The sequence below is a fragment of the Pan paniscus genome, chromosome 3, assembly GCF_029289425.2.
Source record: "Pan paniscus chromosome 3, NHGRI_mPanPan1-v2.0_pri, whole genome shotgun sequence".
Taxonomy (NCBI): domain Eukaryota; kingdom Metazoa; phylum Chordata; class Mammalia; order Primates; family Hominidae; genus Pan; species Pan paniscus.
Window position 1 is genome coordinate 10341417 of NC_073252.2, and position 26724 is coordinate 10368140.

The 26724-nt window shown below is 54.5% G+C and overlaps 1 protein-coding gene across 2 annotated transcripts in view; it reads right to left on the reverse strand.

The window, feature by feature from the left end:
• Positions 1-25686, reverse strand: part of WDR1 (WD repeat domain 1) — a 42679-nt gene extending 16993 nt beyond the window's left edge. Inside the window, exons 1-5 of one of the 2 annotated variants that reach the window (XM_055111190.2) lie at positions 25354-25686; positions 24826-24947; positions 12608-12698; positions 7664-7811; positions 6383-6563 (exon numbers count right to left, since the gene is read on the reverse strand). In XM_055111190.2, the coding sequence (XP_054967165.1) occupies positions 6383-6563; positions 7664-7811; positions 12608-12698; positions 24826-24947; positions 25354-25369 (558 nt within the window). In that variant the 5' untranslated portion in view covers positions 25370-25686. The remainder of the gene's footprint in view (positions 1-6382; positions 6564-7663; positions 7812-12607; positions 12699-24825; positions 24948-25353) is intronic. The other variant, XM_055111191.2, reaches the window with a different exon arrangement.
• Positions 25687-26724: the final 1038 nt, after the last annotated feature.

Genomic DNA, 26724 nt, shown 5'->3' on the forward strand with positions numbered 1-26724 from the left:
AAAGCAGTTTCCCCAGAAGGCCCGATCCACTCAGCTGCTGAGAGTGAAAACCAACTTTCCAGATGGGGCTCCAGGGCCCTCCAGAGACGCTTTACCCCCGAGGGGCCATGGAGAGCCTGCGGGCAAATTCTTCACAGGAGAACACCAGGCCTGGAGCAGCGGGTAACTCAAAGACACATCACCTGCACGAATCTGGTCTCCAGTTTCCTGTCCAGAGCTCTCGTCTCAGCTGCGCTGGCTCCTGGGCCTTGGGCAGCTGCTCAGCAAGCCTGGGGGTGCTCCAGCCCAGAGTCATCCCAGAGGTCAGATCCCTAACTCCGCAGGCCCATTTGCATCCCCCCTTCTGCTGTTACCCACCATGAGGGAGCCGTCATGCACTGAGGGCCTGTTCCCGTCGGGGTTAGCCGATGGGGTCCACCTCCTATCTGTGTCAACATGGCCCACGGTCCCTTGTCCATGTCAGCCCATAGGGTCCACATTCCCTGTGTCAAAGGGCCTCACAGGGCAGTTCCCGAGAGAGCTGCAGGAAGGAGCTGGCTGCAGTGAAGGCAGTGGTGGGAGGGCCTGAGGCAAAGCACTTCTAGACCCCCTGTTGGGCGGGGGGGTGGACAGGGGTGTATGCACCACTACTCCTTCCAGAGGAGGCCACACAACCTTGACCATGACATAACCACAGCTCGAATCCTAGACCTCTGACCAGCACATCAAGTTCTCTCGCTGCCGAACTCCGCTTCCTTGGCCAGCACAGCCCCGCCTTGCCGCTGACTTCGCACTGGCTCCTCCAAGCCAGCCTGAGCTTCCTTGAAGTGCAGTGGGCCAGGGAGATGGCTGGGCCTGGCTGACCCCTGGGTCCTTCTGACGAATGAGTTAAGAACTAAGAGAAAAGAGCTCACCCCAAATGCCCGAATCACCCAAGCCCAGATGAGTGGGTGGGACAGTGGACGCTGATGGCTCTTGCTACAAAATGGAGGAAACTATTCAGCCACTGTTCAATTCCAACCTGTTACAAGTGCCCATTTCAGTGGCTCCCTGAGGTCAAAACATGGACATTCCTACTCCAGTTCCAGGTCCCAGAAGCGAGGACATTCCTGCTCGCCCAAACCCCAGGACCCCAAATCCAAGTCTATGGTTCACCTCTGCCGACGCCTCCCACAGGCTCTGGCAGGGTGGTGTCATGTGTCCCTCCCTGGCCCCAGAACCCAGCAGGGGCAAGGGAGGGGCCCGGCACAGTCCAGGGACACAGATGCCCCTCGAGTAGCTCATCCCCATCACCTTTTCCTGCACCTCGAGCCAAGGAGTCCAAATGCAGACACTGATGTCTGCTCCTGAAATAGCCCCTTCAAAGAGAGAAGCCGCGAAAAGCCCATTAACCAAAAAAAGCGAGGGCTAAAAATAGGCCTTTCCACACGGAGGCCCGGCCAGTGAACAAAGAGGGAGAGGGATTGGGGAACCTCCCGGGGAGTTCAGGGGCAGCAGCTTCCTGAGGCTGCCCTCACCGGCCCCCTGCCTCTGTCCCACCCCAGCCAACCAGCGGGGCTGCAGCAGTCTCAGTCCAGCCTCATCCCTGGTGGACAACCGACGGTGTCCGGTCCACACTCCTGCCTGTCCTCCCTTGCAGCCAACACACAGCCAAGACTGACCTGTATCAACGAGCCCCCCTCCCCACAGTCCTCACTCCCTCCCACCAATATGCTCCCTCTCACCACCGAGGAAACCGAGGCTTGAAGCACTGAGGTCATAATTAAGTACCACACCCATGTCAACATCACAGAGCGACAGAGCGCTGCAGGCCCCAGCTGGCCTGTCTCCAGCACACACACGCTCACTACCTACCTAGTCAGCTCAGGAACCCTCTGGGAGCCCACCCCATTCCCCCCACCAGCCTCAGCTGACCCTGTACACAAGAGGACCACAAGCCCACCCTTAGGCTGTTCACATGCCTATGAGCTGGTAGAAGGGGACAGGCTCTCGGTCCCCTGTGCCCAGTCCCACCCCACACAAGCCCAGCACGGGCCTCCATGACCCTTGGTCAATGGGTGTTCCCAAAACACCTTTACACCGTGACCTGCGAGGCTGGCTCTGGACCATCCTTCAGCCCACCCATCCCCCCCAGCAAACTTCCCTGCAAAGTGCCCTGGGGCAGCCCTGCAGCCCGGTCCACTTAGTTGGGCTGAGGGGCACGAAGGAGCTACCCACCCACCTGCTTCTCCCGTCACCCGGGACGGGTCAGCTCAGTCACCATGTTCCCTGGAGAACAAGGACCATATGAAGGGACAAGAGGCTCATCCTAACTAACCGTCCTTGGGGCACCTACTGGCCACGTGACCTGGGCCAGGTCACCCTCCCTGCTGTCAGCCCCCAGTTTTCAGGAGTCAGCCATCAGCCCAGTGAAGAGCAAGGCCAGTCGACAGGAGGGGTGGCACGTGCTGAAGATAAGGGAGGGGGTCCTGCATGCCCATCACAGGGGCATGGCCCAGGCAGCCACCATACATGCTAGAAGGGCTGAAACATCTGCTCTCTGCCCTGTCTTGAGTGAGGAAATATGAAAAAGAAAAACCACCAGAAACCTTGCCTGTTTAGAGCTCAAATTTTCCTTATCTATCAGGAAGGCAGCACTTCCGCTAACAGCCACAGCTGAGGTTTCCAGCCCTGCTTGGCTCCAGCCTCAAGTGGGACAACTATGTGAGGTATGAGGTCCCCGCAGGGCAGAGGCAATGGAACAGAGGGAGCAGTGGCACCCCAGTGAGGGAACCCAGAAGTCTTCCGTGCTGAACATTTTTCCACCTACAATCACAGCTTGTTAGATCTGGCAGTGAGTTCTCAGTTCTGCATCATAAGGCTGAGCCCCCAGGATGACATGCTGCTCTAAGTAACCATTTCATTAGACACAAACTATCCAGTGCACCACCAACTCCTGGGACCTAGGAAATGCACACAGCTGTGAGCCACACTCCAGAGGGGGCGTGTGGTCATCCTAGACCACCAAACCAACTGCTCACCCGACCGGAGGAAGCGGATGGCCAGAGAGGCAAAGAACCTGGCCCAAGTAATGCGCATGGCGAAGGCAGACAACAGAGAGAAACTCAGTGGGGCCTTTAAACCCATCCAGGAGTACCTATCCCAGGAGCCTGCCTGGCATGAAGACATCCCCATGGGTGAGATGGGGGAAGGCAGGGAGATGGTCTCGCCACCCTCCCTTTTTCAGGCCACGGTCAGACCCTCTGAGGGGAACCTACCCCTGGGTTCGCAAAATGCCAGCGCTGGAGACCCGAGACCACGGTGCCCAAGGTCTCCTTTCAGAACCGTTCTCCTGTGATCCCGGAAGTTACTTCCGCAGGTCACCTACCGCGTCTTCAATGTCACTGGGTAGGAATGAGCCGGCACCCAGGCTTATTCCAGGCCAAATGTTCCTCCACTCCCATCTTCCTGGAGCCTCATTCAGGCAAATGAAGACCAAAGCTGGGCTACGGTCCCTCAGGACGAGGGGCACACAGGGAATGCTGCTTGCATTTCAGCTCAGGCACAGCATCATGGAGTTCTGCTTCAGCTTGTACTGAAACGCCTTCAGAACATGCCTTGTTCCTTTTCAAGGCAGCAGCTCCAACACGACCCAGCTGGTCCCTCTGCAGTCATACGCCAGTCCCTCTCCCACCTGGGTAACTAGGGAAGCACCTGCCACCCCACCTCTGCACCCCCAAGCTCAGGGCAGTTTCTTGGTCCCGGCCACAGGGGGCCTCTGCAGGGAGTGGGTGCAGCAGGCACAGATGAAGACAAGCCCGAGTTGCCACCACAGCTGCTCATTCTCAGGAGGGGAGGGGCGGCAGGCAAGGCCACCACGGCCTGAGCGCTGGTGTGGAGGCGAAGGCAGCCCAGACTCAGCCGTCACGTGCTGCAGAATGAAAGATCTGGGGAAAAAAGACCACTGCTATGTGGATTTCACAGCAAGTGGAACTTAATTCCCTCTAAAATAAAAAATGCCCACATATAGTTTTAAAATCTTTTACTATAAAAGGCTCAATTAATTCCTGAGAACTTCCACATCCCAGGCTTTCCGACCGCATCAGAAGAGCCCACATATGGGAGGAAGCCCAACGATGCTCAGCCCACCATGTCCTCAAAGCTGACTGTGGCTGGGCCTCATGTTAGCACTCACACCTCCTCTCACTTCCCCCAGCCTGCACGCGCTCCCTTCGTCTTGGGGTTGGTCATGGAGAGCACGACCGCAGCTTTCCGCTGGGGTCCGGAGGGCTTAAGTGCAGATACACACCAAAGTGTATCTGCAACTCAGAAGGTATTTGGGGGCAGGTGTGGGGTCCCTGAGCACCCTTCCTGTCCTTCCTATGCGTGGGCAGTTGAGTCCGCACATGTCTCCTGAGCATGTGGATGGTCACTGCTGCCTCTCACACCCTCCCTGTGGCTGAGGGTGCAGCACGCAAGGGTCACTGTCACCCTGTTTCCGGGAGGGCCCAGAGTCATGACTCACCCGAGGGGGGCATAGCCACCTAGCTCTGTGCCAGGCCACAGCCCTTTCTATTTCTCCCAGGTCCTCAGGCAGGGCCCATGGTTGTGGGTTCCACAAAAGACTTCAAGACACATGGTGGTACCCACCCTGGAGCTGGGCTAGCTGGGCAGACATTTGTACCCAACACTCCTGGGCCAGGGCAGTGGGGTGAAGTCCTTTCTGAAGTTAGAAAGGACAACTAAAGAGAAAGAATGTTCTGGCCAAGTCCCCAAGCAAGCACACAGGGGCACAGCAGCCTGGTGAAGAAGGCAGGCTCCAGCCCACCCCTGGAACAAACTGGTGCCCCTGACCCTGCTGAGCACCCTGTGCTGGGTTTAATGCACAGCTGCAGAGTGGAAATGATCCCTCCCAGGGCAGGCAAAGGAGCCCCCACCCACAGCCGGCTTCTGGCTACCACAGAAGTCTCTGAGCTGCTTCCTCCTGCCCTGGGCTGAGATGGGGTGTGCAGCTGACTCAGCATTACTCACCCTGCTCTGCAGTGCCTCCACCCTAGCGAAGAAACATGGCCTGAAGCCACAGCCTTCAATACAGCTCCCAAAATAGCCAGGTCTCCACTACCTACCCATTAGGTGGTAGCCACAAGAGCAGAGTCTGAGAGCTGCCGCGTGTTCAGCTGCATACAGGGAGCCTCCCTATGCTTTCACCTGCCTAGCCAGGCCCAGCTCAGCCTGCGGTTCCGTGACAAAATGAAGCCTGTTTCACTACGAACGGGGCATCCTTGGAAAGCCCCTCCTGTACCCTAAGCCAAGAACAGTCTCTGGAAATTCTGCTCACTTTGTGGGTCCCGTCCTCGCCCTTTCCAGCTGCACTGCGCAGGCTGTTTATGATTCATGGCATGATGTCACTAAAATGGACAGTGCTCCTCACTGAGCCACTTTAAGGACATGATCTCATTAATCCTCCATGAGGCAGACAGTGAAACCACTGACGGTTCCAAGAGAAGGAGTCCGGAGACCTTGGTCCAATCTGCAAACACAACCTCCTCCAAAGACATCAACAGTCCCTAAAATGTGCGTTTCCGGGTCCATTGTTCTTGTCCATCCTCAGCGCAAGCACAAGCGGGATGGGGAAAGCCGGGGCAGAGCCGTGGGGTTGTGCTGAGACCGGCTGCTGGGCTCCTCCCCTCACTCCTACAAAGCTGGGGCAGGAAAATGGGCATCACAGATGCTCCAGACCTGCCAGGTGGCTCTCCTACTTAAAATTCATAGTCAAAACCCTCAGATGCTGCCGGCCCCGGCACACCCCCGTCTTGCAGAAGGGAGAAGTGAGGAGGCTTGGCAAGGCCTGGGTGCCTGTCTAAGGCGGGGCGCATGCACGGCATGGGCCTCTGAGATGCTGCCAGCTACACCCAAAGCCTGCCGCATTTCTGGCACATTTCTTCCACAAAGTATCTTTCAGTCTTCTAACCGTTTGTCACTTTGCAGGCGCATCACTGCCCTCACTGTCTCTAGGAGAGACCAATCTGGATGTCCCGCAAGCTCCTTTCCTCTGCCACTTTGGTGGCTCAGCTAACTGCAGGCCCTGCAGGCTCCCCTCTCTAATGAGCACCTCCAGCCCCAGATGCTTGCCTGGTTACACGGCCTCAGGGACGTTCCTGCCCCAATCCCCGACAGGCACACATCATCCTAGGGCAGGGCCCTTCCTTGTGGGAACCATCCATGCCCAGCTGAGGGCTTGGGGAGGATGAGTGCTGGGTGGGGGAGCCCTCCTTCTCTCTGCACACCCCTGGGAGCCCACTTCTGTGTATCATGGCATACGTGGCATGTGCTGTGGTCTCTGCCATCAGCATCTAAACAGGCTCAGCCTCTGCTAGCCTCATGTACAAACCACAAATTTCACCCAAAAAGTAAGTTCACTTACGCCAATTGTGAATTTGAACTTGAATGGGGGTCCCTCAAAGAATGCCGCGCAGTTATCATCGCTTCCCGTGGCCAGCCGGTATGGCCGGCTCTGCTTGATGTCCACGCTGTTGATGACTTTGTTGTGTCCTGTAATCTCGCCCACAGAAGAGCCACTATCCCACAGGAAGACTGCTCCAAACCTTGACCCAATGACACAGGTGGAAGACAAAAAAAAAAAAAAAAAATCAATCCCAGAAGGCTGGTAAGCAATCTGATAGCTGAGCTGCCAGTGCACAGAGGATGGAGTGACTGTCAGCAGGCAGCTCAGAACGCCACAGGGACAAATGAGGGAAGCACTGGGGTTCTGGCTCCACAAGGCATTTGTCCGAAGGACCCAAGAACAAGATGGGGCAAGCCGGCGCCTTCGGGAAGGGGATGCATGTGTGTGTCTGTGGGGCCCCACGGCACAGGGCCCAGGGCTATCTTTACAGCTTCACCGTTCTCCTTACAGTTCTATTGGGAGGGAACAGTTACCATCCCCTACAGGAATGAGATGCCCTGCTCTTGGCTGGCATTCAACAAAAACACTGTTTTAGTTACTATTTGCTACTGAAAAAAGAAGGAATTAAGACCAACAGGAATGACTTGAAAAGCCATGGAAAAACACCTACTAGAACATGTACGAGAAAGTGCCATTCAGTGAAGAACAGACATGCCACTGTCAAGTTCAAGGGGTTATGGCCAGCCATGGTGCTGCAGGGGGGACTCTGACTCTCTTGAATTAAAAAAACCTGGGTTTCGGCACCAACCTCACCAGTCACTAGGCCCCTGAGGTCAGTAGCCACCCAGTGCCACCCAGCCAGCATCCACTGCCCCTCCCTCCTCCATCAGAGACCCTTGGGGGAGGTGCCCAGCTGGAAGAAACAGTTCAGCCTCCCTGGCAGCTTCATGGGGCAGCTGCTGTGAGGGACCCCGAATAGAAGTGGTGTTGCTCTTTCACTCTGTCCCCTTCTTGCTGCCTGCAGGTGGGCATGAGAGCTGGGGTTCTAGCAGGCAAGGCACTCAGGACGTCAGAGGAAATACATGAGTGCTGGGCCCTGGTGACAAACCCAGTGTGATGTGGAGTTCTACCTTAGCTGGGGCTGCAGCCAGCCCTCACGGGGCCCGGCACCTACTGGGAGCTCAACCCTCACGAGTCCAAGTTAGTACAGACATCAGCGCATCCCCCTCCCAGGGTCATGGCACATGGACCCATGAGCCACAGGAACAGGGCAGGGAGGGGCTGAGAGGAGTGACTCACTTCTCCCTTCCTTCCCCGACCACGGCGATCCTCTTACTGTCTTCAGTCCAAGCAATGTCTTTGATCTTCCCAGCGAAAGGCTGGTACTCATACTTCAACAGGTGCTCCTTCTGCGTGGTATCCCAGATCCTCAGCTTCCCAGACACATCTGTGGGGCACAGCGGGCGGGGGAGGGGGGGAGGCGGCGGTGGGGTAAGGGGCAGGGGGAGAGCCACAGGTCACTGCTGGGCCAGGGCCACGTGGCCATAGGCCCACTCAGAACCACGTCTGGTTGCTTAGGCTTTCTAGAGGAAAAGGCCTAGTGAAGAGAACGTGTCTTAGGGCAACAATATTCAGCCACCCTTAAGTCAGAGCCCGTGGCATCCAGAGGCCTGCCATTTGGGCCTCTGCATTTTGCCAGAAATCATCTGGATAACAAACCCTGCTTAGGCATCAGAAAAAGCCCAGGGACACATGATGGCAAACTCCAATATGCCAGGAAGTGGTTTAGTTTTCTCACTGTGTTTCTTTTCTTGTAGGGGCATCAGAATGACGTGTGGGCCTCAGGCCACCTTTGTGGAATGGGACGACACTGGCTACACCTGCCTCTCCTTTGCAGTTGCTGCAGTGACTTCTGGAAACGAGGTGCACAGCTGTGAGGGTGCAGCGTGCTGCCCACTGCGATGCCTCGGCGTGGCCTGGCGGCCTCCACCTGGGCCTGCAGACCGGGCTTCCTGTGCAGCTTCCCAACAGCGTGCTGCTGCCTGGCAAATCAGCAGCCTCACTCACACACCGAGCAGTTCCACGACGCACAGGAATCCAAGCGTAAGATTCTTTTGTGAGAGTAGCAGGTGGGTGTTGCGGAGGAAGGAGAATTACACACAGAACTCGATGCTGATTCTCTTCTCACCGGAGCGTGGGCAGCCAATTGTAACAGAAGCAACCCTGGGGGCCACGTACCCCCAATCCCCCAGCACGATCCTGTCACCAAGTACCAAGTCCCAATCCCGACACACCCTCTCCAAATGAGCACTGTGTTGGCGTGAAGAAATGGGAGCATTCTAGACTAACTCTCAAGGCTTCACGCTTTAAAACCTCAGCCCCATCCGCTAAGCAGGTAAAGGCGCCTTTTTAAGAGGATCCTCAGGCCACGTTAACAACCACCACAGCTCTACAGCTGCTTCCAGTGAAAAGAGCTTTTGTTTTCTTGGTGCAACTGAGCAGCTCAAAGGAGGGCAGCAGCTAAGAGCCAGGCCTTGGGAGCAGGGGCCCTGGGTTCAAATCCAGCCTCTGCCACGTACAAGCTTTGTGGGGCTCAGCAAGCAACATGGCTTGTGTCCTTATCCAGAAGAGGGGAAATAACAGAGCCACTCACAGGGCTGCTGTAGGTTCCACGAGTTAACACGTGCGAAGTCTCCAACTAGTCTTCAGTGCACAGCAAGAGCTCGTTACGAGTCAGGTGGAACGAGTCCACGAATTAACTGAGGCTCTACACAGGCTACGAAGATGCCTTGCTTGTGGGCAGACACAGCCCGAGCCTAGACTGAGCCATGCTCTGAGATGAAGGAGATGCACGTAAGGACTGTCCTGCTCTCAGTCCAGCTGCGGGGACAGGCAAGAGGTGATGCCAAATCCAGTGAACAGCAGTAACTAAGGGGAGTCCCAGAAGGGCCCAGTTCTCTGCACAAGGTCCAGGAAGACCACCTGCTGTGCTACCTGAGCTGAGTTCCAAAGGTGACCTGGAGATCTGCTTAGTTAAGTCCTTTCACTGATAAAACAGGCCGGGGGGGAAGAAGGGGTCAGAAGAGGAAGTCACCACAGGCTGGCAGCATCGGAGGGGAGCACTGTGTGTGCAGGAAGGACTTGCAGATACACTCAGGAGCATACATATCCACACATGCACACATGACCACACATGCACATGTGACCGCGTGGTCTGCTATGCTCAGGCCCATCCAGGGCCCATGCTGCCCCATGGAGAAGACAATGCTCTCAGGACAAGGCAGAGGGCGTCCCACCCTGAAAGAGGTCCCTTCCTCCAGGAAGCCTGCCCTGGGCCTACGTAAGGCCAAACCACACGCCTGTCACATGGCCCTCGCCGACTCCCAAGGGCAGCCTGGAACCACGGCCCTAGCGCCAAGGCAGACAGAACAGTATCATGAAAATAACCTCAGGAAAAGGAGGCCTGGGCCTGCCCCCGAAATGACCTGTGCACTGAGGACTGCCCCATGGGAATGTGGGCTCCCAGAGGGCAGACTGACTGTTGTGTTTAGTGCCGGAGGCTCCCAGGTGCGGAGCCCTTCCCAAGGTTCAATACTTCAGCAGTCATGAACCAGTCAGACTGACAGGGTCTAAAGATCCTGCAGAGGGCTGGGGCCAGCTGCCAGGCAACCCACTTAGTGGGCCAGCACGGCTCTTTCTCAGCCCCCTTCTCCAAACCACCCCCCTACCACACTATTTTTAGCCCCACTTCATCTCTGCAGCAAACGTTCCAATGTAAGCCTTAACAATTGCTTCGCTCTATTCAAAGAAATGTATTAGAAACATAAAATATGATCTCGCCCAAGAACACTTGGACCTGAGGATGGCCCCAAACTCCCTTGGCTCCTCTACAAAATCAGGGCACTTTTCAGGGAGGACAGCGTCCCACGATGGCCACTTATTTATGTGGTCTGTCCTTTGCAACAGTCTCCGCAACAGCCTTCCATTGAATTCTGTCTCACTGGACACCTTTCTGGGGACTGGGGACAGGGCAGGCCTGGGCCCGCAGGTTCTCAGCTTGCAGCTGACAGGGCACGGACAATGTGCCAGGCAGGAGCGGAGGCCCTTGCCAACTGCATTCCTCTCCTAAGAAGACACTTCTCAGAGCATTCGGCTCCATGTTAAACATGTAAAAGACATTCGGGCCAAATCTTGGGGCTTTAAATGAAGAGACTTTTGCTGGCAAGCAGGGCTTGGGGAAAAAATAAATCACAGAGCTAAATAAATCATGGGATGTAAATGAGAGCATGTTTTACAGATGGAGCTGGAGAAGATCTAAACACAAAAACCATTAAATGCCTACTATGAGCCAGACTCCGGGCCCAACCCTTCACCGTGACCCCAGCTGACCGCCAACAGCAGTCAGCCAGCTCACCCGGCCGCCTGGCTTGATCAGAACAGAGCCCCAGTTTTGTGACAGGTAACGGGTCACCCAGGGGTAAATACCCATTAGTGCAACAGCCATGCTGGGCATGTCCCTGCCTTACTGGCTCCTTCACACCCTAAGAGGCAGGCACTAGCAGCCCCAGTTTGGAAGAGAAAATTCGGGCCCAGGAAGGTGAGTTACTCAACTAAGGCTACGCCGCCAGTAAGAGGCTGCCATGGTCTGAGTGTGACCCCCAAAACCATGTGCTGGAAACTTAATCCCCAATGCATCAGAGGCGGCCTATGGAGAGGTGATTAGGCCAGGAGGGCTCTGCCCTCAGGAATGGGTATTATGACATGAGCAGCTTCCCAATAAAAGGACAAGCCCAGCCCCTCTTCTTCTCTCGCCTTCTCTTTGTTCTTCTGCCATGGACTGACACAGCAAAAGGCCCTTGACAGATACCGGCCCCTGCTGTCCAACGGCCCCTGCTGTCCAACTGCCCCTGCTGTCCAACTGCCCAGCCCCAAGAACTATGAGCCAATACATTTGTGTTAGTCGTAAATTACCCAGCCTGTGAGCACAAAGCATACTAAGACAGAGCCGAACCCAGGTCTTCCCCAACCCCAAGGCCCACCATCTTCCATACACCCTTCAGGACAGGCTGCTGTGCACACGCAGGATGGTACAAGCATAGGGCCACGGCGTGCGTGAGTCCCGCCCTCCCCTACTGGTGCTTAGCTCTCTCAGCAATTTGGTCATAGCTGTCACTCTCCAGAGAGGCTGACGAGGCCCACATCAGCTTACTCACTTGGCCTCCCTGGGCTGCAGATGGCTAGGCAAGGCAGGCAGTAAGTATCTGTTGAGCTTATGAATGAATGAGTGAGTGAATGAATGAGTGGGCCACCACTCTAGAAGGGGTACCACTCTCACTCCTGTGCCTCTTGTTCCCATCTGTGTACAGGAAAAGCTCTGCGTCAAAGAACTAAGTAAATAAAAAAACATCCTTCAAGAGGAAAGATCTCTCCACCCCTGGCTCTGCCTAGCCTCCCACTGAGCCACACAAAAGCCCAGGCTGCAGAGAGCAAAGGCCCAGTCTACAAATAAAACGTGAGCGCTGGCCTGGAGGCCAGCATTGTGCTAGCACTGGGAAAGGAGCAGCGGGTAAAGATGACACAAAACAAAACATCCATTCACACATACACACACACAGACACACACACAGACACACACACACACAGACACACACACACACACACACACACGGCCCACACGGGCTCCAACATACCATGCCATGGCTTCCCGCAAAAGGTCCCTGGCCAACCTCATGGTGGCATTTCTGCTGACCTCCAAGCTGGAACTAACTGTAACACTACAAACTAGAAAGTGTCCTTTCTGTTCTAGAACTAAGGCCAGTTTTGAAAAGGGGCATTTTGGTAGCTTATACCAGGGGTGTTCAATCTCTTGGCTTCCCTGGGCCACAGATAAAATACACTAATACTATCGATAGCTGATGAGCTTGAAAAGAAAAAAGAAAAGAAAAAAAACCTCACGTTTTAAAAAGTGTACGAATTTGTGTTGGGCTGCATTCAAAGCCGTCCGGGGCCACATGCAGCCCATGGGCCACCGGTTGGACAAGGCTGGCTTACACATTCCTTGTCAGCCTCAGCTGAAACTAATTATACTGGCTCCCCTCAACTAACTCACCACCCCCAGCCTGCTCCCCCACCCCCCACCTCCCTCCTCCCACTCTCCCAAGGCCAGAAGCCCAGCTTGGCCCTGGGCCCTGAGTGCCACCCAGGCCCCCACAGGTGTCCACGAGCCTTGCCCCCATACAGTACCTCCGGAGGCAATGTAGAATCCGCTGGGCGCATACTTGGCCACCACCACCTGATGGGCGTGCTCTGTGTAGATGTCAGCAAGGGCTGGGTTCTGCAGGAGGAGACCCCGGAATGAACAGAAGGAATGGAGAAGCAGTCAAGCTTCCAGCTCTCCACATCAACAGATATGGGGTGAAAGGGGTGTACAAAGAAACACTGAAGCTAAAACCATGAAGAAAATCACAGAAGCATACCACTTGCCTACATATCTACTGCCTGCCTACCTATCTCTGGGTGATAGAATTTCATGTTACTTTAATTCGTTCTCCTTAGTCTACGACTGTACAACAAGGTGATTTTTTTCCTTTTCTGCTTTTCTGTACTTTCCATAATACAGAACAAATATATCAGTGAAACACATACACAAAAGGTGGATTAGAGCAAGAAGCCCTGGTTCTAATCCCTCCCATTTGTGGGAAGCTGCATTCATTCCAGCGCTCTGTTCTCTTCCGTGTTTAGGACCAGCTCTCCTGGCTGCCAATCAATGTTGGACCCCAAACTCAGCGCCTGGCTGTGCTGTGCAGGAGCAGAGCAGGACAAGCTGTGGGAGCCCTCTCTATCAAAAACTTGGGTTTGGAAAGGAAAGTCGATTCCCCACTCCCTTTCATAGCACAGATCAAAGGCTGCGTGGACTTTGTGGCAAAAATGGGGCCAACATTTGAGACTAGAAGCATCTTCAGCAATGAGGTTTCAACATGTAATGTGCTAAAAGTAGATCCCTGCGCCTCCCTCCCGGCATACACACACACGCAGGGCCTCAGTGAAACAGAAACACACACACACACTGGGCTGCTCTCAATCTGTCTCCACAGTGAAGCTTTCTTTCAGGAGGGAATAAAGACATGGCCATCTAATCTCTGCTACCTACTGTCAGCTTTTTACAAACCAAGTGCTCTTTGAAAGAGGCAGCTTCCCGCCAGCATGAGGCTTAGGACAGATCAGATTCCTGTGAGGCTGCCCGGGCACCCCTAGCATGACCCCACCTGCTGCCACCCCACCCCTCATCTCCCTTAGACCCCTCCTCAAGACCTGAGGGGCCCCCATCTCACGAGACTGAGACCACAGAAGTACACACCCTGATTCCTGCCCACCTTCTGCCATCCTGTTTAAGCTCCACGTCTGTGTGTAGTCTGTGCCCTTGGCCAGCACCTCTCCCTGCCTGCGGACACCCACTCACCCATCAGGCCTAACGGAAGCGTTCCCTCCTCCATGAAGCCTCCAAGTATGGCCCAAGCTATCCGTATCAACTCTTCTGTGCTTCCAGATCATTTAACATGTCCACCGGGATGGCACAACACACATCATAGTCCCTAGCATTCCTGTCCATCTCCTCCAACTCTGCTGTGCCCTGCTTAACATGACCTTTATCTCACTAGCCATCTCAATAAGTGGTTTTGGGGAGAAAAAAAGAAGTACACACAGACCTTCTCTTTCATCCCTAAGACTTAACACAGCATTACGTGATATAATAGACACCAGTCATAAATTAATCCATTTTGGGATAATCGTTCACCAGTGAAATTAGAATGTATCAAGGTGTCTATCCAAAGAAGATACTACGAATGACAAGTAAGCACATGAAAAAGCGCTCAGTGTCATTAGTCTTGGGAAATGCAAGTCAAAACTACAACAGAATACCACTCCATACTCACTAGAATCAATAAAAAGAAAAGACTGACATCACCAAGTGCTGGCAAGGGTAGAGGGGTGGGGACACTGGAATGTTCACACTGCTGGTGGAAATGCAAAATGGTACAGTTGGAAAAGAGTTGGGCAGGTTATTTATAAACCTAAACAGACACTACTCACACCAAACACCAGCAACCCCACTCCTAGGTATCTGCCCTGGAGAAATGGAAGCATGTGTCCACCAAAAGACACAGGAGCAATGTTCACAGAAGCTTTCTTTGCAATGGCCAAAAACTGGAAATACCCAAATATCTATCAACAGGTGAAGAGAGAAACATGCAACACACCGCACTGCTTAGTGATAAAAAGGAACAAAGTGCAAATGCACTCAACACCAGCTATCAATTGCCAACATGTTATGCAAAGTGAAAAAGCCAGACAGAAAAGACTACACATTGCCTCTCACTTCATATGAAAGAAGATTTTAGAAAAGGCAACCCCAATGACAGAAAGCAGATAAGCAGCTGCTGGGGGTGAGGGTGGAAGGGGTGGCGGGGGCAGGGGGCACCCTCCAGAGTGACAGGAATGTTCTGTCATGACAGGGGTGGTGCTTATGGGACTATATAGGTTATCTGTCAAGATCCAAGCCACACACTGAATACAGACAAATTCTACTGTATCTAAAGTACACCTCAATAAAACTAAGATGCTGGCTATTTATTAAATGTCTGCCCAATCCAACCCTCTCCCACTCCAATTAGTCCTTCATATTCTGACACTGACAAATCCCTACCCAAAGCACCTGGCAAGAAAATGATCCAGTTAACAGGCAGCCCCTCCAAGACCCTGTTCGGTGTCCACTCACAGCTGACTGGGGATGGGAGAGGTCTCACGCTCACATACAGGGGCACCTGCCCATCCCGCCAGACAGATGGCCTCATGGGCTCTCCCAGCCTGGACGACCTCCTCCCCAGGCCGTGCTGCCGTAGAAAGGGTGGGGCTCCCATGGGCCTTCCGCTGGGGAGGGCATCCAGAGATGGAAGATGCCTGGGCAGGGGCATGAGAGGAAGTTCTGCCCCTAAAAATTCCTTCCCCTAAATGGTCAAGGCTGTGTGTAAAAACCCCAAAGGGCAACAGAATCCTGCCAGCTGATGAATCACTCACTCTCGTTTGTATTCTAAATACAACTGGGTCAGCGGTGGGGGCTGAGCTACTCCAAACTGCAGATAATGACTTACATCTGAGTCAGAGCAGCCTCCTCCCCAGCTCCTCAGCTCGCAGAGGGAGGCTGCTTACTACACCCAGAAAGATACCTCACACCCCCACGTGTCAGTCGGCCTGTGAGGCTCTGTCCCCATCAGCTGGGTCGAGATGGCACCTTGACACCCTCAGTGTGACCCTGTCCCCCCAGCCTCCTCCCCCTCCTTCCATCTTGGGGAAGAAGAATGAGACTGGGGGTTGAGAAGCTTATTTGGGGAAAAACTCCGGAATGGGGAAAATGAGACAGGGAGGGCAGGAAGCCAATTGCAGGAGCCCCAGTGCTACTGTAGGCAAAAGTTCTGTCTCCCCATCTCCCTGGGGGCCTGGGGGAGACCACCATGAGCAGCCTTGGAGTTGCCCACTCAGGGACACCCCTCCTCCCAGGCTTTCTTCTCATGCTGCTGCAGGCTGGGCCAGCTCTGGCAGTGGGAGGCTGTCATTCAGTCCTCACCACAGGCCTGCCCAGTTTTCCTTGCCAACTCCCAACCCATCTTCTCTTTTACCTCCACCATTTTCAATGCAGTCCTCCTGTTCCTCCTGGGAAGAGCGATAACTGCTTTGGAATGCATCTCCACCCTCCACCAAGCCGGTAGTCTTCAAATCCCAACCCTGATTACCTCACGGTCCGGCTTGCAACCCACCCTTCCTGAGCTCCCTCCAGGCTTCAGCCTACTCGTCGCTACCCTGCTGCCGCCCTGACGTTGCCAGCCACTCCTTGGGCTGACTACCCCAACCCATGGCCCCTCACCCCAACCCTTGAGGACAGAACAGGTGCAGCCCCTCTACCTTGCTGGCCCCAGACCCCTTCCCCAGTGGCCTCCACACCTGGGGGTTAGGGCCTGTGAGGGCCAGAGCTGGGGCTGGGACAAGACCTCGAGACAAGCTCCAGAATTCTGCCACCACCCCTGGAGGAGTCCGGGGGCCTCTGAGGACATGAAGGACACCAGCCAGCAATCAAGGAGTCACACACGCGAGCAGACCCAGGACCCACGGACTTCGGCAAGTGACAGCATGTAACAGCACCCAGCCCTGCCAACACAGGGCCTGGTTCAAGGCCCAGTGGTGCCCATTTGAAGCAGAAGCTTTGGACTTGACCCGGGAGGCCATTCTACTCTGTCACACTATGCTCAGGTCCCACCAGCCCCCACTTCCCACCTGTGCACTGAGGCATCCTGCCCAGGAAGAGCTGGTCTTTTTCTGAGAATCCTGTTGAATGGCAAACCTAAACAAACTCCCCGCCGGCACCTGTACAATTTCTGTGCCGCCTTTGAGACTGGCTATAATACACAGGTCATGCAAACAAGCACACAGAAGCGATATTTCCGTAACTCTGTTATGCCCCAGGCAGCAACACTTACAATTAGTGAGCCCTGAGCCCCTCAAAGCTCTCTTACTTTCCTATGTCCTCCCAGTCTCAGGTGGGTGACGGAGGGGCCAGAGGTCACTACTCCAATTTACAGGTAGGCTGTGATGACCCTGGGTCCTGGGGCTTGGGTCTCAAAGCCTGGCACTGGTATCTCAGCTCCTGGCCCACAGTGAACCTGATGGAACATGCTAGAATGTTGGAGATACCTGCCCAAGCAAAAAACATTTCAGCAGATGACGACACAACACTGATGAAGGGGCCTGCTGTGCTCTCCTTTAGCTGCCAACTGTCCCCGGGAACCCCAGAGAAAGTCTCAGGCGTCCTCCATGGTCCACCCAGGCCAAGTAAGCGTGAGCTTCCAGTCAGGGCACTGGCTTTGCAAATACTCCAAGTTCCTGCAAGCAACAGAGGCTGAAAGATGTTACTGCTGTAACTGACCTGTGCAAATATAACTGGCCAGGGCCCTTATGTTCACTGGTGACTACAACTAAGGCCAAGGCTGAATGACAGCAAAAAACCTCAGCTCCAAAGCAGGAATGTAAACTTCTGCAACACAATGCCTTCTCCTAATTATCTTTTAAGGCCCAGGCAAAGGGCTTCTCCTCCAAGAAGCCTTCCCTGATGCTCCAAGCTAGAAATCATCTCTCCCACCCTGAACCCCCACCTTCCCTGACTCCCACCCCACTGCCCTCACTACTTTCCACCTTGGACTACACATCATTTGCGCCCCACCTGCCTTCTGCACTACGTGGACACCAGAGTGGGGAAGGTTCACACTTGATTCACCACAGCAGCTGCCAAATACCGACAAAGACCAGAACTTGGCTGGAGCCTGGCAGCTGTTTATCAAGAAACAAATTCCCACCGGCCACGTACTATTCACTCTCAGACAGGCCCTGGGTGGGCCCCTCAGTGGATTCTCTTTGAAACCTCACAACACCTGCTGTAAGGAAGGTAACCTCATAATCCCACATGACAAAGAAACCAAGGCAGACACTGGGCGATATGCCCCAGGCCACCCAGCTGTTAAGTGGCAGCGCCAGACCTGAACTCAGGGCCAGTTGCTCCTGACTCACCTGGGTTATGAGCATATAACTAACAGCACGGTGAGTCAAGGGAGGTAACAAATGCTCAACACCTTCACGCAATCCCAGGTCACGTCACTGCAAATCAGGGACCATATGTGGCGGCCTTTACTCCTCCCTGTGGTTTTGTTCTGTTCCTTACGGTTGGTCTCAATGTTAGTGTGATTCTTTAATACAGAGAATAAAGTCTGCACTGGCCAACCAGCTGTGTGCTTCCAAACAGTGTACAGGCAGCTCCTTGAGCTGGCTGAGGACGGGGTGGTCACTCACAGGCCGCCATGCCCTGAACGACTTTCCCCTCCTGCCTCCCAGCTCGGCCTCAGATGCCTTGAAACAGGCCTGGGGGTACTCACCGTGTGGCCCTGCACAGCAGCACCCCTCATTGGACTACGTGTGAGCAGGACACCACCACCTCCGTTTTCAGTCTTCCCCTCTCCTACTCCCCACCCAGGGCCCACCAGGGCCTTAACTGATGAGTTGCAAAGGTAGACCTGGGGGTGGCTCCCAGGGTTCAAATTCCAGCACCTTCCAGAGGTTCAGCATCCTCACCTCTCAAAAGAGAGATGAGGGCATCCACTCAACAGGGCAGTCATGAAGACAAAAGCAGAGGTCCCTGCCAGGGCCCAGACAACCTTCTGAAGATGCTTTACGAATTAGCTCCGGTAAATCTTACACTGATCCCATGATAACATTCCTCCCACTCTCGCAGGCATGGAAACAGAAGAGGCAAGCACACCAAGTGTCAGCCACAGACCAGCACAAAATACACTCAGCAAAGAACAGAGAGGTGCTCAGGGGTATACAGTGGATTGGACAGTGGGGCGGGGGTAGGGGTGGGATACTGGCCTTTCCCTGGAAAGCAGGCAGGACCCATACGTAGAAGTGACAAGCAAGGTGACCAAAGCTAAGGACCCACAGGTCTAAGGAGCAGGCACATCGCCAGGGCAGGGAGTGCCCGCCCATCACTGAGACGGCGAAGAGACGCACACAGGGCCCTTTCCTGTGTCCACAGCTGTCCCTAACAAGGGCCTTGCAGAAGGTGGAGGTCACTCTCCAAAGAAGCATCTCCAACTACTCTTGGGCAAGGCCATCTCTCCAGTATTCTTAAGCATGAGGCTAAACCTCTTCTCTTACCTCAAAGATGGCTTCAGTATCCCTCCCGTTACCTCCAACAGGGCAAGAAATGTACCAAAAGCAACCCACAGGAGGCCACAGTGGGGCTGAGAGGACCCAAGTACACATGCTGTTTCCTGCCTGGTTTCTCCCCACCTCTGCCGTGTGTCTCAACGCTCCTCCTGGAGAACTCTTATTCATCCTTCAAGACCCAACTCAAATGTGCCACTTCTCCAGCAGCTGTCCCCGCTCTGTGGCACAGCTGGCTCTTCCCTCACATTCCCAGAGCACCCAGGGCATTGTTCTTTTGAAGCACTTAACCTGGTGCCTTCGAAGGCTCTTTACCAGTTTTCAACCTTGGTACCCCTGGCATTTGGGGCTGGACAGTTCTTTGTGGAAGGACGGCCATGTACCTTGTCGGATGTTTGGCCACATCCCTGACTTCAGATACCAGTGGCACAAAAATGTCTGCAAACGTTGCCAGATATCCCTCAGGGGAATGAGGTGGGGGAAAACCACCCCTACCTGAAAATCACTGATTTTAATCCTGGTCCTCTGTGGCTTAGGGTATGGCTTGCCAAGACAGGGGCTTAGTGAACATGTGTGGGAAACGTGAGAGCCAGAGATGGCTGCACCACGCAACGGAACCTGCGCTGACGCCGCCTTCATCTTTGAGCAGCTTCCTAATTGGCTTCCCTGCCTCAGATCTCAGATACAGAACTTCTCCATACCGTAGGCTGGATCTGATTACTTGTCTGTGAGACCTCTGAATGGCTCCAGTGGCCTTCAGAGCAGGGCTGCGCTATGGTAGGGCTGTGTGAGGCACCTGCCACCACTGCACACCAGCACCTCTCAGCCTGGGTCCTGTCCACTCCCCTCACGCTCAGTGCCACAGTAACAGCCCATAAGCACCCGGCCCTTCGGTCCTCCCAGATGTGGTCCCATCTGCAGAAGCCCAGCGTCCTGACTGGCACCTGCAGCCACTCAGATTCTCCTGAGATGAAGGCCCCCCACCACCCTCTGCTTCCCCTGCCGTCAGGTGGTCAGACTGAAGGCCTAGAGGTTCCTGGCTCTGCACCTGGCAGGCGCTGCTGCCAGCTCGTTTGTACCCAGGTGATAATCCAACGCACCACTTCCTTCTGACACCTAGTTTATTTCACTCCCACCCAGGACAGCGAGCTCCATGTGGGCAGGGCCTCCATCCTGCACCCCCACAGGCCAATGGCCATCTGGATACACGCAGGTAGTCAGCAGGCGTCCAATTCCGGAGAAGCAGCTAGGTCAGTCCTCAAGCCCTCTGTCATGCCACCATTACCCCCAACCCGCAGGAAACACAGGTGAGTCCTCTGCATGTGAATGGTGGCAGCTCACATCAAGGGAAACCAAGAGTGAGCCCAATACCCTCCCCAACCCCCCACTTGGTCTGCCCCCTGTTCAAGGAGAAAAGTCCACTGATACTGCGCCTGGGTTCCCAGCAGTGTCAAATTGCTATAAACCTTGCACTCCCGGAAACTCAATTTTATAGACATCATTTTTCCAAATGTGTATTTTAGTTCTGGAATCTAGGAACTGGATACTTTAAAAACCAGGCCCCAAACTTGCCTGCATAGCAAATCTGCTGGCTGCCTGGCAGCACACAAGAGGGCCTCTGTTGTGAGGCAAAAGTTGCTTTTTTTTTTTCTTTTTCTAAACAGGGACTACTGGCACTACTGGCATTTTAGGCTGGGTAATTTTTATTGTAGGATGGTCCCGTGCCCTGTTTAGAATCACAAACAGGTTCGTTCACAGCCATTGGGGGTGACCCTTCCCAGTCTTTGCACAGAGGTCATAAGAGGCAGAGGTGATGCAGGCAGGGTAAGGAAACCTAGAAGGAACCACCCGAGACCTAAGGAGGTACCAGCACCTGCAGGAAGCCTTCCTTAGACCCCCGAAGCACAGACTATCCATCCCTTCTCCGTGGGGAACTAACGTCTGTCAAACACAGTGTACATATGGTTCACTGGAATCCCCTTCTTGGAGCTCTCTCCTTCTGGAATATTAGTTTTTACATGGCCACCATTATAGTCTTTCACTCTACAAAGGAGAGTTGCCTCTCCAGGTGAGGCAACCGGACGTGTTGAAATAAACAGGTAAGAAACACCCTTTTTCTACAAGTTTAAGAAGGGCCATTATGCTGGGTTCACAAAACAGCTTTTAAGTCAACAAAATAAATGACAAAGGGGGCTCCAAGTGCAAAGCTGGCAACGGTGCTCTCCTCTTAGGTGTGAAAGGCGATTCCACAAAATTTAGGTCAGGCAATCTACACTGAGCTGAGCTTTCCTTGTTCTCATGCAGTAAGACCTCAGTGGCTGCCTATTATCTTCACGACACAGCCTGGTTTTCCAGGCTTTTCAATCAATGAGTAACTCACTGAGCACCTACTGTGTGCCAGACACTCTCTTAGGCGAGGACACGGCAGTGACTGAAACAGAGGGGAAAGCCCTGCTGGCCTGGAGCTGATGCCCAGTTAGGGGGACAGGCAGATACCTATGTACACTTGTAGGCAGCCGTAGCCTGCTGCTTGTTAGCTTGCTTCCTACTTATTGTCAGCAATGAGAAAGACAGAAGGCCGGGGATGGAAAATTCTATTCCGGGGACACCCCTCTACTAAGGTGACTACATCTAAGTATAAACCAAAGGGAAAGGCCTAGCGTGGTGGCTCACGCCTGTATCCCAGGACTTTGGGAGGCCAAGGCGAGCGAGCAGATCACTTGAGGTTGGGAGTTCAAGATCAGCCTGGCCAACACGGTGAAACCCCGTTACCTACTAAAAAAATACATAAATTAGCCAGGTGTATTGGCACGTACCTGTAGTCCCCACTACTCGGGAGGCTGAGGCAGGAGATTTGCCTGAACCCGGCAGGTGGAGGTTGCAGTGACCCAAGATCACGCCACCGCACTCCAGCTTGGGCGACAGTAAGCCTCCACCTCAAATTAAAAAAGAAAAACCAAAGAGAAGACAGGGAGCAAGACTTGCAGCTATCTGAAAAAACGTCCAGGCAAAGGCAATAACTAGCAGGTACCAAGACAGATGTGTGGCATGTTCAAGAAGCAGCAAGGAGGCAAGAATGCTGGAGCCGAGGCCACGGTAAGGACTCTGGCTTTCACCGAGGTGGGAAGCCACTAGAGGCCTGTCTTGTGTTTCAGCCACTCCAGCGACAGTGTTGTGAACAGACCCCCGGGGCAACAAGGGTGAAAGCAAGGAGACCTGTTTGGTTTTAGGGAGTTTGGGGGGCAATAATTCAGGTGGGGGAAGATAGCTTAGTTGTGGGTGGAGGCAGAGGAAGCCAGGGAAATCTGTTGGATTCTGAAGATACTTTGAATGTGGAGTCAGAAGGATTTACTAAAATTAAAATGTGGCGCAGTAGCGAAGCAGGGAGTGAAACAGGAGTCCAAGGTTTGGGGCCTGAACAGCTGGAGGAACGGTGTTCCCTTTTAGGGGAAGAGCACGTGGGAAACCCAAATTTGGCTTGAAGTACGTATGTTGAGTCTGAGATGTCAATGAGACATGTTAGATCTTCCATGATCTGGTCCTCCATTTCTTCCCTCTTCCCTCCCTGAGCCTGCATTCCAAACAGATCATCATCCTTCCTGAATGGTCATGCCAATTCATGTCACTTTTTTTTCCAAGAGTACTTTGCCCTAAAAAAAATCGTACCCACCTTTACTTGAGTACCCAGTCCACCTATCCAACTAACAAGAGACTCAGTGCCTGATCTACATCCAGCCCAGGGAGGGCTATATTAGTAGCATCTCGTGCTGACCTGGCATTGCAGAAACTTAAAAATAGATGAGAAGGGAAACAGGGTAACCCCTGAGAAGAAAATGTCAAACCACGGGGAAGGGGTAAGAATACAGAGCTCAGAAACAGGCAGAATGGGTTTCACAAGCTGGGAAATGCTTTCTGCAAAGGGGTGCCTGTCCCTGAATGACCACTCCGTTAGAAGCAGCTCCAGTTACTGGCCTGCCTCACCTTGCTAAGTCTGACTCCTCTTTAGAGTAACGGACCCATGTGAGGTGGAAAGAGATGCTACAGTTTAAGAAGCTATCATAGGGCCAGATGCACAGCAGGTACTTTATGTGAGGCCCCTTCCCTGGAAGTCAATGTGGACTGCAACGACAGGGAAGGCCTGGTTAGGGGCAAAACCAAATATCCTACTGCTCTGTATCCGAGGATGTGTTAGTGGATTTTATTTGCCAAACTACTAAATATCTCTTTAGGGTCGTCTCAATTTTTATTTTCTCAAAAGCCTCAGGACCTGCCTTCGGAGACTTCCAGATCATTACCATTAGATCCCTGGTGATTTTCTCCAGTTCTAAGCAAGGCCCTTCGGCTTTCTAGGAATCTGTGTGACTAGCAAGTTGTTAGCACCTTCAAAGCACATTCACACCCACCCACCCCCTCATTTGAGGGGCCCAGCAATCCAGGGCAGGTAGAGCTCTGTCTTCCATCAGAGGAACAGCAGCGACTGCCTGGCTTAACGAGACAGATGCGGGCAGAGCCAGCAGCTCTTCGGACCAAGAGGCTTCTCCTTTCACAGAGAAGGAAACTGAGACCCAGAGACCCCTTCATTCCCTCAGCCAGTTGCTGGCCTCCTGGAGGGCAAGTGTGTCTGATCAACAGTCCCAACCTACCAAGGGAAATCAGGCTGACTTTAAGTTGACAACCCTTGTATGCCTATGGCATCAATCAAAACATACATCTTTGTGCCAGCCGCCCCCACTAAGCACAGCACAGGAGAAATCACCCAATGGCCGGGCCGGCACCTCCAACTCCCACCCCACCAATTCCATCACTCAGGCTGAGGAAGGGAAAAGCAAAATTTAAGCGTGTAACCCAGGAAGGGAGGGAGACTGACAGACTGGGTCACCCCAACAATTACAGAGGAATAACATGAATTTGCAAGGATTTCCCAAGGAGCTGGCTCTAGAAGCCTTTTCAGCCTGGGTACCGGAGGCCTGCAGAGAATGATTCATGGGAAAACACTGCTTCCTGTTTTTGCTTTGGGGCTTAGATCCATGGTGGCAGATCAGGCCGGCCCAGAGGCCCGGGTGTTTTTCCGGGCTCTGCCACACTGGAAGACCAGGGTATTAACAGCGAGTTAGCTGAGTGCCATTCCATTCAGCAAGGGCTCAAAGTGCACCAGGCACCGCTGGGCTCAAGGGACGCCAGCAGCTCATTCATTCCATCTGCCCAGCCAGCAGGCGAAGCGAGAGTGGTCATCATCTCATCATCTGTTTTACAGACGAGGAAACTGGGGCTCAGAGATGCCCAAATCGCCAATCTTCTCAAGGTCACGCAGCGGCCGACCGGGTCAGTCTGATCCCTCAAATCCGGAGCCCTTGCTTTTAAGGAATGAACTAATCTTATCTCCCATCCACGTACTAACCAGGCCTGACCCTGCTTAGCTTCCAAAATCAGAGGCGATCCGGCGCTTTCAGGGTGCTATGACCGTAGACAGAAACGAACTAAGACTCAGTTTCGTCATCAAGAAAGAGCAGACAAGGACCTGGGTGAATCTGAGGCCGGCTTCCGGGGCTCCGAGGTGTGGCTCCCCATAGAGGGGGCGTGGCGCCCTCACCCTCCCCGGGCCAATGGGCAGGAGGTGAGAGGTGGAGAGGAAGGCGAATTATCCCATCCCAAGGTGGCTCCGGAGCAGAACCGCGCCCGGGGTAGGGGGTACTCACGTCGATGTTCCTTAGGATGACGCACTTTCCATTGGTGTACAGAAAATTGTTGCCCTTAGGGTCGCCGCCGATGATCTTGGAGACGCCCCTCTCCACCTGCGGGAGGCTGGCGAACACCTTCTCTGCGGAAACACAAATGCGGCGGGGCATGTCAGGGCAGGGCGGGGACGGTGGGGACAGAAGGGAGGAGAAGGAGCCCCGGACCGGTCTCGGCCGGTCACCTGTTGACTGCGCCGGGAGGGCGGCCTCCACTTTCCACGAGCGCCAGGAACCGCGCGACTTCCTGGTCCGCGCCCCGGGCCAGGCCCTTGTGGGCAGCGGGGCTCCTCCGGCTCGGCCCACGGCGCTAACTTGGGGGCGCACCCCCCGTCGGGGGTCCCGCCCTGCACCCCCGAGGGCGGCCCCGCCACGCCTCCGGCCGGCGCCCGCACCCCTCCCCCGCGCCGAGGACTCCCCCGCCACCCGCACGGCGCCGAGGGGCCGGGGCAGCGCGGCGGCCGCTCGGGGGCCCCGCGCCGCGGCACTTACTGATCTCGTACGGCATCCTCGCCCACTTGTTACCGCGCCGCGCTCGCCGAGAGCCTCCGGGGCCGGCCCGCGCTGCAAATTACACCTCGCCGAGGCCGAGCCCGGGGACTGGAGCCGGAAGGCGGCACCGGGCGTGCGGGGCGTGGAGTGGGCGGTCCGAGGCCGGGGCTCAGAGGCCAGCTCGCGCCTGCCCTGCGCGCGGCGGTAGCGGACGCCCCGAACCCGGAAGCGCGGTCCCGCGCGCGGCTCGCCCCCAGCTTTGACCATATATAGTCAAGCGCTCGGCTCGGCGGCTGCGGTCCCGGCGAGCCTGCGCGGACCTGGCGCTCCCCTCCCCCGCCGGCCCCGGCCCCGCCCCCGCCTTGCTCGCCCCGCCCTCCCCGCCCCGGAAGTGACGTATCGCACGCCCCGCGGGCCCTTGAAAAGGCGGCGCAGAAGGGCAGCCGCGTCAGAATGCTTCTGGGAGTTGGGTGGTGGGCGCTCTTCTGCTTCTAGCTTGTAGGAGAAGCTGGGCTGTAGGAAGCTTATTTGCGGGGGGGTCTTAAAGACGCTGAAAGTACTGGTGGGCTTTGGTGGGGGTTTGGAAAAACCTCTCTGTACCTGTAGCTGTGTTGCGTGGCGGGTGCTTCCCGGCTTCTCCTTTTTGACCGGTCCCGGGCGTTGCCCAGCCGCTAGTCCTTCTGCTCGGGTTTTGTAAGCAGGAGAGGGTTGCTTTTTATGTCTTTTTTAAGCACGGATAAGTGTCCTTCCTTGAAGTAGTGGCTGGCAACAAGAACGTAGTGGTTACTCTTTGTTGGGCCTCATCTGGTGCTTTTTCTCTCAAAAGTTGAGATTTTGCAAGGCAAAAAAGGCGTGGGGGGTTGGGGAGCTGTCGCTTTTAAGGAAGTTAAAGGTTATTTGCGAAGCAAAACAAGTCTCCTAAAACCAGGGTAGTGGCTCAGTTGTGGCGGGAGAGCAGGAGCTGTAAAATGTACAAGTTTCTAATCTCATCTTTCAGTAGGATGGGTACAAGCTTTCCCTCGGGGCTCTGGGGGCTGGGATGGTTGTAAAAGTGGGAGAAAGCAAAGTATTTGGCGGGGGGTGGGGGGGTAGCTGAATGTTTTTGTAAGTGGAAGAGGAATGCTGTTGGCGTCTCTTCTTAAGCACGGTTAAGTGCTTTTGAAGTAGTTGCTGGCAACAAGAACGTCGGGGTTACTATTATGTTGGGCCTAAACTCGTGCTTTTTCTCTCAAAAGTTTAGCTTTTGAAAGGCAAAAGTGGGGGGGGGTGGGGGAGCTGCTGCTTTTAAAGAAGTTACAAGTGATTTCCTAAGCAAGCAAAACTAGCCCCGCTTCTAAAACCTGGGTAGTGGCTCAGTTGGAGAGCAGGGGC